At 34.2% G+C, this 16,451-nt stretch overlaps 1 protein-coding gene across 7 annotated transcripts in view; it reads right to left on the bottom strand.

Annotated features, from left to right (window-relative positions):
* Window positions 1-16,451, bottom strand: part of NAA16 (N-alpha-acetyltransferase 16, NatA auxiliary subunit) — a 98,419-nt gene that overhangs the window by 45,777 nt on the left and 36,191 nt on the right. For 5 of the 7 annotated variants that reach the window (XM_072782886.1, XM_072782888.1, XM_072782887.1 and 2 more), the window contains exons 7-10: window positions 15,638-15,757; window positions 14,519-14,545; window positions 13,140-13,235; window positions 6,994-7,100 (exon numbers count right to left, since the gene is read on the bottom strand). In XM_072782886.1, the coding sequence (XP_072638987.1) occupies window positions 6,994-7,100; window positions 13,140-13,235; window positions 14,519-14,545; window positions 15,638-15,757 (350 nt within the window). The remainder of the gene's footprint in view (window positions 1-6,993; window positions 7,101-13,139; window positions 13,236-14,518; window positions 14,546-15,637; window positions 15,758-16,451) is intronic. The other 2 variants (XM_072782883.1, XM_072782885.1) reach the window with 1 other exon arrangement.

Genomic DNA, 16,451 nt, shown 5'->3' with positions numbered 1-16,451 from the left:
ACCCACAAAGAAAAGTCCAGGCCCAGATGGCTTCACTAATAAATTCTGCCAAATATTTAATAACACCACCAGTTTCTCACTCTTCAAAAAGAAGAAGGAGAAGAGGAGGAAACACTTCCCAACTCATTATAAGGCCATTATTACCCTTATACCAAAACCAGACAAAAACCTCACAAGAAAACTACAGACTACTACCTCTATGGAATAGACCAAAAAAAAAAAAAAAAAAAAAAAAAAAATCCTCAGTAAACCACTAGCAAATTGAACTTTGGCTCAAAAGAATTATACACCATGACCAAGTGGGTTTATACCAGCAATATAGATGTTGCTTGAACATCTGAAAATCAACCCGTGCATCATAGCAAGAGAATAAAACATACAATCATTTCAATAGATACAGAAAAAATATTTGACAAAATCCAACACACTTTCATGATAAAAATGCTCACTGAATTAGGAACAAAAGGGAACTTCTTCAACATTATAAAGGGCATATACAAAGAATTCATGGTTCACATAATATCACATAATATTTTATGGAGAAAGACTAGATGCTTTCTCCTAAGATCAGGAACAAAACATACATGTCCACTCTAATCACTTCTATTCAACAGTGTACTGGAGGTTCCAGCCAGGGCAATTAGTCAAGAAAACAAAATTACAAGGATACAAAATAGAAAAGAAGAAATAAAAGTTTCTATTTGCAGATGACATGATCTTGCACACAGAAAATCCTAAGGAAAAAAAAGGGTGGCAGTGATGCCTGTCTGGCTCAGTCAGTTCATCATCTGACTCCTGGTTTTGGCTCAGGTCAGATCTCCTGGGTTGTCGGATCAGGCCCCATGTGGGTGGGGGTCCGTGCTCAACGTGGAGTATACTTGAGGATTCTGTTCCTCTGCCCTTTCCCCATTTGCACATGGGCCTGCTCTCTAAAATAAATAAATCTTTTTAAAAACCCCTAAGAAATCCATTATTCCAACTATGAACAATAAATAATAAGCAAGTTCAGCAAGGCTGCAGAATACCAGATCAATATATAAAAAACTGTGTTTTATATACTAGCAGTAACAATCTGAAAATAAAATTGAGAAAATAATTCCACTAGAATAGCATGAAAAATAATAAAATACTTAGGAGTAAATTTTATAAGAGATGTGTAAGACTTGTCTACTGAAATCTACAAAATATTGTTGAAAGAAATCAAAGAAGATAATGAATAGACATCTAAAGTTCATACACTGAAAATCTTAATATTGTTAAAATAAAGTGATCTACAGATTCAAAGCAATTACTATAAAATTCCAGCTGGTTTCTGTAGAAACTGAAAAGCGGACTCCAAAATTGAAATTGAAATAAAAGGAATCCTGAAGCGTCAAAAGAATCTTCAAAAAGGGGATCCCTGGGTGGCTCAGCAGTTTGGCGCCTGCCTTTGGCCCAGGGCGTGATCCTGGAGTCCTGGGATCGAGTCCCGCGTCGGGCTCCTGGCATGGAGCCTGCTTCTCCCTCTGCCTGTGTCTCTCTCTCTATCATGAATAAATAAATAAATACAATCTTAAAAAAAAAAAAGAATCTTAAAAAAGAACAAACTAGAAAGATTCATACTTCACTTCCTTATTTCAACTTATCTCAAAGCTGTAGTAATCATGATAGCGAGGTATTGACATAAGGACAGACACACAGATTAGTGGAATAAAATTGAGAGTCCAGAGAGGAGAGCCCTCATTATGGTCCATTTATTTTCAATAAAACTGCCAAGACTTTTCAATGGAGAAAGAAGAGTCTTTTCAACAAACGGTGCTGGGAAACTGGATAATAGTTACATGCAAAAGCAGGACTCCTGATTCACACCATAAATAAAAATGAATGGAAAATGGATCAAAGACCTCAATGAAAAACTAAAAATATAAAGCTCCTAAGTAAATATGTATAAATATTCATTACCCTAGATTTGAAATGGCTTCTTAGATATGACACAAAAGCTCGAGCAACCAAAGGAAAAAAGATAAACTGGACCTCATCAAAATTAAAAATTTTGTCATCAAAGGATACTTTCAAGAAAGTGAAAAGACAACCCACAAAATGGTAGAAAAATTTCCAAATCATTTATCTGATAAGGGACATATATCTAAAATATATAAGAACTCTTACAAAAAAAAAAAAAAAAACTCTTACAACTTAATACTAAAAAGACGGGGCACTTGGGTGGGTCAATCAGTTAACCATCTGCCTTCGGCTCAGGTCATGATCCTAAGATCAAGTTCCATATTGGGGGGCAAGAGGAATCTGCTTCTCCCTCTTCCTCTGTGCTTGTTCTCTCTAATAAATTAATGAAATCTTGGGGAAAAAAAAAGAGAGAGACAACCCGAAGGGTCTGAATCAACATTTCTCCAAAGGAAATTTACAAATGGCCAATAAGCACATAAAAAGCTGTTCAACATCATCGGTCATCAGGGAAATGAAATCAAAACCATGAAAGACAACTTTACACTCAGTAGGATGACTATAATCAAATGCCAAATAATAACAAGTGGATTATTGGTAAGGATATGTAGAAATCAGAATCTTCATATACTGCTTGCTGGAATGTAAAATGGTACAGTCGCTATGGAAAACAATCCAGTGGTCTTTTTAAAGTGTAAACACAGAGTTACTATTTGAACTAGCAATTCCATTCCTGGGTATATACGCCCAAGAGAAATGAAAATGTATATGAAAGGGCACTTGGGTGGCTCAAACATCTGACTTCGGTTTAGGTCATGATCTCAGGGTCCTGGGATGGAGCCCCACCCATGTCAGGTTCCCCATTCGGCAGGGAGTCTGCCTCTCTCTCTCCATTGGCCTATTCCCCTGCTCATGCATGCTCTGTCACTCTCATATAAATAAACGAACAAACGAATAAAATCTAAAAAAAATATAGAAAGAAAAAAAAAGGAAATGTACACCTTAAAACTTGTACACAAACATTCACAGCAGCATTAGTCATAATAAGGCAGAAACAACCAGAGCGGCCATCAACTGCTAAAATGTGGTATAGCCATACAATGCAATATTATTTTGGTAATAGAAGAGAATGAAGTAATCATTCACTCTACCACATGGATGAAAGTATCAGGCTAAGTAAAAACACTGGAGAATGAGGTCACACGTTGTATTACTCCATTTGTATGAAATGCCTAAAACAGCCAAATCCACAGAAAAAAAAGTAGCATAGGGGTTGCCTAATGTTAGAGTTGATGGGATTTTTCGGCATGATAAAATTTTCTAAAATTACACTGTGGTGATGGTTATAAAACTCTGAATATATTAAAAATCACTAAATTGTATACTTCAAGTAGGTAAATTTTATGGTATGTGACTTGTATCTCAGTAAAGCTGTTAACAACAAAAATATTGGGAGGAAACTACTGGTATCTAGTTGGTAGAGGCCAAGGACACAGCTAAATCACCTAGGGACAGGTCCCTATAACAAATTATTTAGCCCAACAGGTCATTAATGGAATTCTTCGCTGTGGGGAGCTGTCCTGTGCATTGTAGAATGTTTAGCAGCATCCCTGGCCTCTACCGATACAGTATCAGTAGCATACTCCCACAATGGTGATAATCAAAAATGCCTCCAGATGTTTCAAAATGTCCCTTGGGGGACAAAATCCCCTCCCTCATTGCAACTTGAGAAATTCTGCCCTAGAGGAAGAAGACCTTCCAAATTGTTTCTAAAACAACAGATGGACTTCCATAATAGAAACAAAAATCAACAAACCTAGTTACATTACATTTTTAACCTCTTTCTGTAAAAAAACAAAAACAACCTCAAAACTACACCTATAGAAAAGCAAACACAAGAAGGAAAAATATTTAAGAGTATCTAACGCTGGTGAGGGTACAGTGAACCTTTCACACACATACACTGCTAATGGTAATACAAATTGGCGTCTACAACCTCACAGAAACCAAAGTACCAGTGTTTACTGAGAAACACAAAATGTACATACTTTTTACCCATTAACTTATTCTGAGAATTGTGAGAAGGAAATAATCCTGAGTAAAGTGGTGTGTTCAAAGATATTTATGATTTTTTTTTTAACAGTGAAAGCTTGGAAATGGAGGTATGACTGATAAAAGAGCATGCAGTAAGTCATCAAAAAGGAAGATAATGAAGACTATACAGTAACATGTAAAATGCTTATGAACTTGCAAGAGGGGAAAAGGAAAAACAAAACTGGATGGTCAAAATTATTACAGCTACATATAGACACCATAAATAAATTTACAGGGAAAAAACCTTGACAGGAATTACACAAAAAATGTTCTCCATGCTTCTAAATTGTATATTCACAATTTAAAATGCTGCAGATACTTTTAAAATACTTTTTTAATTTTTTAAAAGATTTTATTCATTTATTCATGAGAGACACAGAGAGAGAGAGGGGCAGAGACACAGGCAGAGGGAGAAGCAGGCTCCATGCAGGGAGCCTGATGTGGGACTTGATCCCCAGGACTCCAGGACCACGCCCTGGGCCAAAGGCAGGCGCTAAACCACTGAGCCACCCAGGTATCCCCGAAAATACCTTTTTACAACTGTACATATCCTAAGCTAACTTCAAAAGATTATTTTATTTTTATGCTACCTAACATGGACCATTCTTTAAGACCTGGAAGTTTATGAAACCATAATTGCTTATCAGCCTTAACCTCTTCTAAATACTTTCTCCAGAGTTAAAATGCAGTGTTTAGCTAAAAGCAAGACTTACTACTGGTTGAAATCAATTTTAAAACATCCTTATGAGAAGTCACAAATATGTGGCCAAAATTATTTAAAAAGCACTTTACATACTTGCACATTTTTTCTTACTATACTAAGTTCTGATAACCTGAACTCAATTTTCTACAGTTTAATTCAGTTCTCAAAAGCATTTGGTAAACATTCCTATTCCATGCTTAAAAATAACACTAAAGAGATGTCAAAGGTTCCTATATAAATTAATACATTCTTAGTGTCTTCTTTAAAAATGCAACTTCCATGCTTTATAAAATACCAACAAATGCTTTACATCTTTATGATGGTAATTTTGGATCAATACTGGAGGATTTTAAAAAAATCTCTGCTTCCCCTGCTTGTGTGGTCTCTCACGCGCTCTCATTCTCACTCTGTCAAATAAATAAACAAAATCTTTCCAAAAAGACAAAGTCCTTGTGAAAACTGAGAAGGCCTGTGAAGGCTCAGTGACCTAAGAGGAACGAATCCTTTAAAAACCACTATATTCAGCAGCGGCTGCAAGATGTTATTAGAAAAGCAGGACAGGTATCCCTGGCTTTCCAAAGCTTACATTCCATCACTTCACTTTTACCAATGACCTATGTTAGTATCTTTGCTTTCATAATAAAAGGCAAAAAGTGAAAACAGTGCTCAGCATTTTGCAGTGAGTCCTTATAGAGGCATCACACACTCTGAGCATCCAGCGGCACACCGCCAGGCTCAGTCCCCCAGGAAGGACACTCAGGATCAAGCCACCATAGATGTGAACTGTGTCTATGAGCATCTGTGTTTTTTCTTGATTTATGTATCTGTAAACAAGATGTGTCCTATGATATCAGAAAAGCCAAAGAGAGGAGGTATTTTTGGGGTCTGGCAATTTCAAAGTTTTTTCAAATATAAATTAGTGTTCAACAATTTTTCCATATAAATTAATGCTAATTGTTCTTCAAACTTTACACCATTTCAGCTTAAGAGAAATTTCTCAGGAACACTCTCCTTTCAGAAGGCAGGAGAATCCTGTATTCAAACTCACACACATAAGTTCTTTATTATTTCTGACATCTCATTTCACTTTTCTTCTCTCAGCCTTGCCCAAAAGAGTAAAAGAGGAATTTTGGCAAATGTTATTTTATTTTATTTTTTTATTTTTTATTTTTTTTGGCAAATGTTATTTTAAATAACCTACAGACATCATTGGTAGGCACTGTTCCACTTTTCACATGAATCAAACACTATCAAAAAATTGACAGCAGTGCCATTAAAGGCAAATAAAGCATACTTCAGACATTAAAGAGCTACAAACTTTAAAAAATATAAATGACACCTTTTACTTATAGAGCACTAGATATTATCAGTTGTCTCATCTTGTTTATGAAAACTGCTTCCCCAGAAAAGAAAGTGTCAGTCGGTTATACTACTTATCACTGACCCTGCTTTCAATATTTTATTTTCACAATTACTGCTAGTTTACAAATTATGGGTCAAAATTAAACTCATAAATGATAGGTTTCACTACAAATATTTTAGCGCTTCTAATAAAATCATTTCTTTATCTACTAGTAACTTTCAGAAATTCTGATTACAGAAAAGAACATAAGACTTTACACCTTAATAAAGAAAAAGCAATGCCTGGAAACAAGTATAACTTGTTTTCTATTTGTTTTTAATTTTCTAATTATCTAATTTAAGACCAAGTACCTATTTTCTAATTTTAAAGGGTGGAAAATATTATTCTCTTTATTCAAGAACTCGTCAAAACTATACTTATTTATTAAAATGTTGCCTACTAGTTAAAACTAATAATGCTCTGTAGACCAAATGGCATTTTATTGTTGTACTAACTCAATTATCCATGCTCTAACATTAAAAGCATGCAAAACAAACTTTAAAAATCCACAAACTATAAAATAATAGATAATAATCATGAAATACTTAAATATAGACTTCCGGTGTATCAGATTTAAAATTCTACAAGAAAAGTATACCCATTAAAAAACAACCTTTATAATCTTAGTGCTTTTATAAAGTCTCTATTCCGTAAATTTCACAGATAGTTATTTCCTTTGATAGCATTTATCCTATCTACATACAATTTCAGTTCATCTACAATTAAAGTACGGTGAATAACATTACTAGAATAGAGAAAATTATGAAATCATAGTATATTATTTACATGAAAATCTTTTTATGATAAGTTAATAAAAAGATTATAAGAAAACTGAATAAAGACCAAATTTTACCTTTTCTGTATTGTAATATAAAGATTTCAAAGTAGTAAACAAGGGTGGGCAGCCTTTACTGAAGTTAACCCTCAGGAACTTATCCATTAGTTCTCTAAATTTTTCACCTAGAAACAAAAGTTTACTTTGTTATACTTCAATTGATGCAAACAGTCTCAAAATGATTTTACAAATAAAAATTAAGCTCCCTCAAAAACAATGATTCCCCCATCCTGTTTTTAAACCTAAAAGTCTGTCAGCATTATTGCTTGACTATTTTGACTATTACCACCAAAAAAGGATAATACTATATATCTTAGAAGTTAGCAACTATACTTTTCTCTAGATCTAAAGTATCTTCAAAGAACATTTCAAAAGATAAGTAAACAAAATGACTGCAGCTTTAAGTAGAGAGAAAAAGTACTTACTATCCATTCTGAATATAGTCCCCATAACATGTCTCTTTCCTAATCTCATTGGCTAGCACAGACTCAGGGCTCATCTGCAGACACTTCATAAAACACGCTGCAGATCTATAGGATCTATAAAAAGATCCTACTGTAACCAGCACTATATTCAATTAGCAGCCAAATATCTTTGTAAACACTAAAACAGAATTTCAAGATGTTTTCCAAATCAACTAGTGCTTTACATCAACATTCATTCCATTAATCATGTACCAGGCATTGTTCTAGGTATTAGGGATTTAGCTGCAATTAAAACAAACAAACAAACAAAAAAATCCTGCCCTCGGGAAGTTAACATTCCAGTGGGTAAGATGGACAATAAATAAAATAAACTTTTGTTAGACATCAGAATGAGCCCCAAAGCATTTTAACACCAGAATTAAAATAAATAACTTATTTGTAACATCAAGTAAAAAATTCTATTATTATTAAACCCTCACAAAAAAACTTGGCATCACCTTCTATAAGTGGAAAAAAATTGGAAAAAATTTTAATTTTAAATACAACAGGAAGCCTTTAACTCAGTTAAAGCTTTAACTTTTCTTGACAGGAAGAGTTAATACAGAAGGACATGGATTTGCTCATGCGTTAAAAAAAAATTAAAAGATGTATGTCGGGCAGCCCTGGTGGCTCAGCGTTTTAACGCCACCTTCAGTCCAGGGCGTGATCCTGGAGACGCGGGTTCAAGTCCCACGTCAGGGTCCCTGCATGGAGCCTCCTCCTCCCTCTGCCTATGTCTCTGTCTCTCTCTCTCTTTCATGAATAAATAAAATCTTTTTTTAAAAATTAAAAGATATGTCTGTCATAAATGGCTTAACCTAAAACTGTTGAAACTACCTCTTAAGGTTTCATTATGAATCACAACACTTAACCAAAAAAATACCAACAACCGAAAGTGTTTTTTATTTGTTGTGACTGACTATATTGAGCAAAATATGCATACTCAATATAATTAGATGTCATAAAAATTTGAAAGATATTTAAATTTTATTGAGGGGAAAGTTTATCAAATACAAAAGCAGGTTCGGCATTTTTTAAGTTACTATAAACACTGTTTTCAGATAATCTCTAATCTTTTATTATACACAAAGTATAAGTGTTTTGAAAATCAGATTACCAAGAAAACACAGTATTTCACTCTGGGTAAAATATACATCATTACTTCTTTAAAACTCAAAAAGTAGTTTCAGGGTCAAGTTTTTCCAGCACTTCCTCTAATATAAGGCAAAAGTTAATAATACTGTCATGGACAGTGAGATGCAGGTGCTTAGAGAAATGTGCATTATTCCATCTTCTACATGTGTGACCTTGGGCAAGTAACCTGTTCACTAAAATCCTCATTTTCCCCACTGTAGGTGAAGGCGACAATGCCAGCAGCCAGCAGCCTCAAGAGTACTCCTGCATGGCTCAAACCAGAGAAGTATATAGAGGTAAACATAGTGTCCGGCATACAGTAACCATTCAATAAATGACACCTATTATTACAGGCCTTGATACCTGACAGCTATTGTATTTCTATAGTTAAGAATCTTTTCCAGGGGCACCTGGGTGGCGTAGTTGGTTAAGTGTCTGCCTTCGGCTCAGGTCACTGATCCCAGGGTGCTGGTATGGAGCCTGCTCAGTGGAGAGTCGGCTTCTCCCCCTGCCCCTCCCCTTGCTCGTGCCTGCTCTCTCCCTCTCAAATAAATAAAATCTTAAAAAAAAAGAATCTTTTCCATATTTGTTGATATCCTCTGAAAAAACAAGCATTTTATCTTCATGTCAGAGCCCATTCTCAACTCCTCTTCCTGGTTAACTTTCTTAGTCAATTCAGCCCATCCGGGCAGTTTGGAGTTAAAAGACAATCTACTCAACTCTCAATTATCCATAATACTGAATGCCTCTTCTCCCATTAAATTATTATTTAGACTGAGAAAGAATGAGGAGGTTCTTTCTGTGCAAATACAAAGCATAGATACAGAATTAAGAGAAAAACCAAGTGCACATCAATCTATGCTATCACTTTAGTGCAGAAGAGGGAGAAAAATGGGAAGCTAGAGCAGCCCAGATGGCTCAGCGGTTTAGCGCCACCTTCAGCCCAGGGTATGATCCCAGGGTCCCAGGATCAAGTCCCACCTCGGCCTCCCTGCATGGAGCCTGCTTCTCCCTCTGCCTGTGTCTCTGCCTCTCTCTCTCTCTCACGAATAAATAAAATCTTAAAAAAAAAAAAAAAAAAAAAAAGGAAAGCTATACACAAACTCTCACCCTCTACATTTTTGCTTGTATATGCACAACGCATTTATGCTAGAATACACTACCTAATGGTAACAATGGCAGCCTCTAGGGAAGTAAACTTGGTCGTTAGGGGATAGACAGGAAAAAACTTCTTACTTAAAAGCCCTTTTATAATCTTTTATCTGGAACTACAATAACGCATTATCTGAACAAGAAGCCTACACACTGTATTCCAAAATTACTTACCATTACCACCTCATAAACACTTTCTTTAGGCATAAGAGAAACCCTTTCACGAAAATAATCTCTCTTCTTCCAGTTATTTAAAAATAATATTTAGTAACCCCCTCACCTCCATCTTTCCTTTAGGGTGAAAAAAAGACTATTACTCATTATGTGCCTGTTTAGCATTACAGCTTACCAAACAGGTCATTTGTCTATACAGATGCTATGCTAATTCTCCTCTGGATATGTAATGTGGATTCAAATAAAAACTGCTATCACAAAAACTACTGCTAAAATAATTAGCACAATCAGCAAAATAAGACTATCTGAATCATTGGAAATTTATTCTAAATAATGGAGAAATGTTCTCACTATAAAAAGGAAATGATTATTATGTGACCTCTGATGGAGGTGTTAGCTAACACACTACAGTACTATTATAATATATAAACTTATCATATCAACAGTTGTACACCTTAAACTTATACAATGTTCTATATAATCATATCTACATAATAACCCAATAAAGAAGAATGGAGCAAAATTTGATTACAACTTTGTATATAATACTCTGGATTATCTCCTTCCCTCTCTCGCCTGCCTTGGCTAGTGAAGACTAATAGAACATAATGAATTAAACTACTTCTTTAGAAAAATAGCTATATTCTCGCATTATTTTCACAGCACTTAGCATTTTAGGCTGTTGGAGAATCTACCTAGGACTTCTGTGTTAAGATAGTTTTAAGCCTTTCTATGTAAAAACTGAAAACTCTTTTTCAACTTTCACCTTCCACTCTCAAGTTCCATCATGTATCTTGAAAAACAATCTTAGTGCTTTGGTAATGCCAAGACACCTTTCTTATTACACATAAAAATATTTCTAGACAGGATACCATGAAGTACTCAGCTTCTGCGCAGGTGCCATCAGGCATCTGTAGGACTCTATAAACGCTCACTGGAGCTTTGTGGATTTGTGTTAGAACCTCACAATGATGTTGACCTTGAAACCCAGATCATCAGACCCTTCAACTGAGCCCCATCTTGAATAAGGATTCCTTTATTTTTATTTTTATTTTTTTTAGGATTCCTTTAGCAATTCAGACAGAATGTCCAGAGGGTCTAGGATAATTCCACTTAAGCCTAAATCACACTTTACCATCCACAGTTGGTTCCAAGCTTTCAGTAAAGAACTATCTCCAGTTGTGTACTAAGAGCTTTTAGCAAACTTTCTTTCCTAAGAGGCAAATGAATGCATCTGAAAGCTCCAAACTAAGGGAATATCCCCATTCACAATGTGACATAAGACACACACGGAGATGTATTTTAAAAAAGCCAGACACGGGCCCAGCAGTTTGGTGCCGCCTTCAGCCTGGGGCGTGATCCTGGAGACCCGGGATCGAGTCCCACGTCAGGCTCCCTGCGTGGAGCCTGCTTCTCCCTCTGCCTGTGTCTCTGCATCTCTCTCTCTCTCTCTGTGCCTCTCATGAATAAATAAAATAAAATCTTAAAAAAAAAAAGAAAAAAAAGCCAGACACAAAAGGCCACATAGGGTATGATTCTGCTCATATGAAATGTCAAAAAGAAAAAAAAAAAAAAAGAAATGTCCAAAACAGGCAAATCCATAGGTACAGAAAGTAGATTAGTGGTTGCCTGGTACTGGGAGTGCTGGGAATGACTACTTATAAGGCTTCTTTTTGGGGGTGATGAAAATTTTCTGAAACTAGATAGCGATAATGGTTGCACAATTCCATGAATACACTAAAACACTGAGTTGTATATACTTTAAAAAGAGAATTTTATGGCATGTGAAGTATATCTGGAATGCTGTTATTTAAAAAAAAGACATACAGAAACATGAAGCCAAGCATTTTCAATAAAACACTTTTACTATGGGAATGCTCCTCTTTGCACAGGATATCCCACCTCAGAAATTCACAATGCACGTGTGAAAGTTCTAACAAGTCCTACAGAAATCTGACTGTTGGGTTCAACCCAAAGTTTTCTCAACTCACTTGACTGAAGAACATCTCAGCATACTGATTACCTTCCCCACTGAGCCTGACACTATCCACTGGAGCTTAATATTCCCTGAAAAAAACTTCAGGGAGATCTGCTTTCAATATTTTATAAAGCCAAAACAAAAATGGGAGAGGCAGAAGAATACTATTTGTCATCTGTGATGCGCTAGTGGAACTAAGATGTACTAGTGGAAAATGAACTGTTTACAATGAACTTGTACAGACTGTCTAATACAACACACTTCTCACAGGCACTTCATATATTTTTAAAGTCAGTCAACTAAAAAACTCTTTAATTTCCATGAATCTTCTGAAAAATAAAATTATAATCCAATTATTTAAAAAAATATTTCCATTATAAATGAAAATTCATTAGAAGATATATCACCTCCTCACTCCATGCCTAGATTTTTTTTTTAGGTTGCATCAGATTTCTAGGGTCTGACTTTTATCAAAAGACATGCCAAAAGTCCTCATAAATAATTAATAATCTACAGCACTTTCAACTAAAAATAGAGACAACTTTAAGAAAAAGGGCACAATTTTCTATAAAATCATCAACAAAGATTAACTAGAAGAACTAATACAGTTTTACCTCCTCTGTGGCCCCAAAGCATGCACAACTTGGATCAAGGTCATGAATATACTGCTATTCAATAAAAGCAAGTCACAACACATATCACAGTGTTCCAATTTACATAAAGTGCAAAGCAGGGATGGGGGGTTGTTGCATTTTTCCAGGGATACAAAACACATGGAGCTCTCTAAAAACAAGGGCATGATAAAGGCAAGCTTCAGGAAAGCGGACAACTTTGAGGAGACAGGGCCTTCACAGAGAATGGCCATGTTCTTAAACACTGGCAGGCCCAAAGGACTCACGGCACTTTCTTTGAATTTGTGCTCTAAAAAGAAAACCTAAAACCTCTATCACTTAAATCATAAGACCTCACATATAATTTGTCATCAATTCTAGGGAATTTAATTTGTTTTCTAAATCTGGTGTTTAATATTTAAAGTCACATAAGAAAAACACTCATATAGGTAACTTCTGAAACCTGAAACCAACATAATAGCTATATGCTAAACACTCTTATTATCACATGCAGAGTAAATTCATAACTGATTGCTCCCACCCCCAAGACTGGTGTAGATGTAAACTCTGTACCAGAAACCAGTTTTTTAAATGTGAATGATGCTGCATAACAAATAATTATTAGTGTTACAAAAGATATCCTAATATTACCTGGGGCAAGATTCAAAGGTAATCTTCTAGGTGAAATTGCTCTGGGGTGCTGCTTACTAATTTCTTCATAAATTTGAAGCCTCTCTTCTAAAGTGCCTATTATCAGTAAATATGTGTGAGATTCAAAGCATCAGAACTTTTATCTATGATAAAATGCTAATAAACTCTAAAATTTGTTATAAATAAAAATTGCATTGTTAATAGTAAAGCTGCACTCAATTTTTATATAAACATTAAAGAACTGCGGTGGTGAAATAATATGAGCAAAACACCATTTTAAACCCAATCTCCAGAGAAATCCAAAACTTCATCACAATAGATCCTATATTCAACTCAATTCATATGTATTCAAGACACACAGCACTTCTCTTATATTCCTCAGTGCATAACCTATGAAAAAGAAAGTGCTCCTTTATACCTCATGTTACACAAATTCTCTAATTCAATGAAGCCTACACACATTCCACAAAAGGGTATTAACGCTTACTGATTAGGTCTTAAAAAGCAACTGTTTCAGCATCATGAATGTAAATGATTTATGGTTTAAAAAGTGAACTAAATTTCTAAGGTAGTTTTGACATTTAAAATCTTTAATTAAAGTCCATTATGTTTAAAGTGGCAATTATTTCTCCCAAATACAATGATATAAAATACACTTCTAAGAGAAAGTTTTGTCTTCCCTCCTAAGACCAACTGAATTTTATAGCACCGAAGAGAGAATCTATATGTAAACTACATGTTACTCTGCAATAACAATGTGCAAAGTAGGATCTGGGTCTAATTCATTATTCTAAAATAATACCCTGCAAAATTTACAAAGAGATTATATGCATTATTTCATATAAGCAGTAAGACAATTTATAGGAGAATTTTAAGAAAAAGCAAACAAACCTGATTTTAAACTTTAAGGTTTATAATTGATTTTAATTCAGAAAAGAGAAATATTATTGTAAGAAGACCCCTTGGTGCTAGCAATCAAGGTATCTCTATACTAAATGTAGTGTTCACTATCAAGATTATAAATACAACACTTAAAAAGCTAACGTTTGATTTTGTTTAGACGCCTTCCTTCCCCCAATAGTATGTTTTGGAGCTCCAATGTGGTGGGATATATTTAAGGTAATTTTCATACTCTGTTAACAATTTTGAGACTTCATGAAATATCAAGGACTCTTATACTAAAATTTACATGAAGGCTATTTACAACATATTTTTAAAAAGTAGGTCTTCTATTCATGCCTAATTTTAATTAAAAAAGCATAAAAAAATTTCTCCACTATCCCAGATATAACACGTCGTATAAATGTAGTAAAATTAAGACAAAACCAAACCCTTTCCATGTCTTATTTGAAGTCACAAGTTGGAGCTCCAGAACTTACCATGGGGGAGAAAAGGTCCTAAGGAACCTAAAAAGATAAAGTAATGTAATTAGTTTTGTAATCAATACATTTTATAGTAAGCATGGATCTTGACATGGAACATACTTTATTCATTTTACTAAACATTTAAATACCTGTATTATTAACTACGTATCAGTTACTAATAATTTAAAGAAAAACATCATAATTACCTTTCCAACCTTTAAACATAGGATTTTTGTCTGATTTTTACAAAGAAATTATTGATCTAATCAATATTTTAATTTTAATCATTTTCTTAAAAACAATTTATGGAAAAAACTAATGATTTGTGATATTAAGTTTTAAATACACACAGAAAACCTGGGTTAATTTGTAACAGTGATTAGGGTACAACAAATAAATTTTCCTCATAGCTCATTATTCTATAAATGAATATGAATAGCTACTTATTTTTACCATATTTTTTAAGTTTAAATATTCTATTTCAATCCCCTTGAGCCAAATTTTCATAATTATTTCAGCCATCTATTTACATGAGTAAATTTATTAGGAATATTAATGACTCTTAATATTTAATTATGAAAATATTAAGGATAATTTGGAAAAATGCTATAGATTTCTAAAAAAGATAGGTTACCAACTTGAAAAGCAGATATGGAACATTTTGCTCTACACAAATTAACCTAGTTTAAAATTAAGAGAACAATTTTCATGTTGATGTTGTACACATACCCTCAGCAAAATTTCTTTGGCCTAATTCTTATGTTTGGAGGCTAAGGGTAACAAACCTCTAATTCTTTAACAAATATTAAACTTCCCAAAAGGGGAATGCTCATTTTCTTCTCTAGCTCTCTAGCTAGTCTAAATGAGTAACATTTTAATGAGTCAAGGAATTTAAAGTTATCTGGGACCATTAATCACTTAAGTATAAATAAATATCTAAATTCCTTTCACTGCCATGTTTAACCTATAATTATTCTAAATGGAAAAATAAATGTTAATGGTAAAAATGTTTGTCCTCAAATATTACAACTTTGCATTTACTTCAAATACTATTTGTCCTCAAATATTATTACAACTTTGCATTTAATTCAAATACTAGTTAAGATTAGGTAGAGGAGAAAAATCATTACATACTAAGTTGCAGAGCTTTTTCCAAGCCTTCATAATAACACCAATTTTCTGCATTCCGATCAATCAAGTTTTTGAATACTTCACTGGCTTCTTTTAATCTTCCCAATTTCAACAGCATTTCCCCTAAAATTAAGTTTAAATTCACATTCATTTTACTTAAACATTAAATACCTTTCTGATCTCATAGATTTCACTAAGCATTATTAGCATAATAGATGTTCACGAAAGACAGAAACGTATGTGCTTTCCTTTGGGGGCATGTTGCAGTTTATACAACTAAACATAGTAATTCACAGCTTGTCTTCAGAAATGAACCTTCATTTACACATTCTATTGTGCTAACATTCATTTTTGGTTTTCTTCTACAACCCAAATATACATATAGGATATTAGGTTCTTAGTAAAAATGTTTGCATTATGCACATTTTTACATACCCTTTAAGATAAAGACTCTCTCTACAAATTGGTAAATAATTCTAATAAAACATCCCTGCATTCCTATTGCTAGATTTGAATGGACTTTCCCCGATCAATTCATATATTAAAAAATTCTCCATTCCGTTCTTTGTTTTCCTTTCAAAGTCACTAAAACTGGAATTTAACTCAGTAAAACAAAAATACTAAATACCACTTCACAGCAAGAAACTAAACAAACCAGGTTCACATGTGGGTCAACCCTAAGGTTCAAATCCTTTTACCAAGCCACACAAATGTAGCCACACAAGTAGACATGGGAGGGGCGCCCAGGTGGCTCAGGTAAGGGGCTGACCTGACTCCCTATGGGGTATCTGCTGAGGATTCTTTCTCCTTCTCCCTC

The sequence above is a fragment of the Canis lupus genome, chromosome 17 (genome assembly GCF_048164855.1).
Source record: "Canis lupus baileyi chromosome 17, mCanLup2.hap1, whole genome shotgun sequence".
Lineage (NCBI taxonomy): Eukaryota > Metazoa > Chordata > Mammalia > Carnivora > Canidae > Canis > Canis lupus.
Note: the sequence above shows the minus strand (reverse complement) of the source record. Positions and strands in the feature narration are given on the sequence as shown.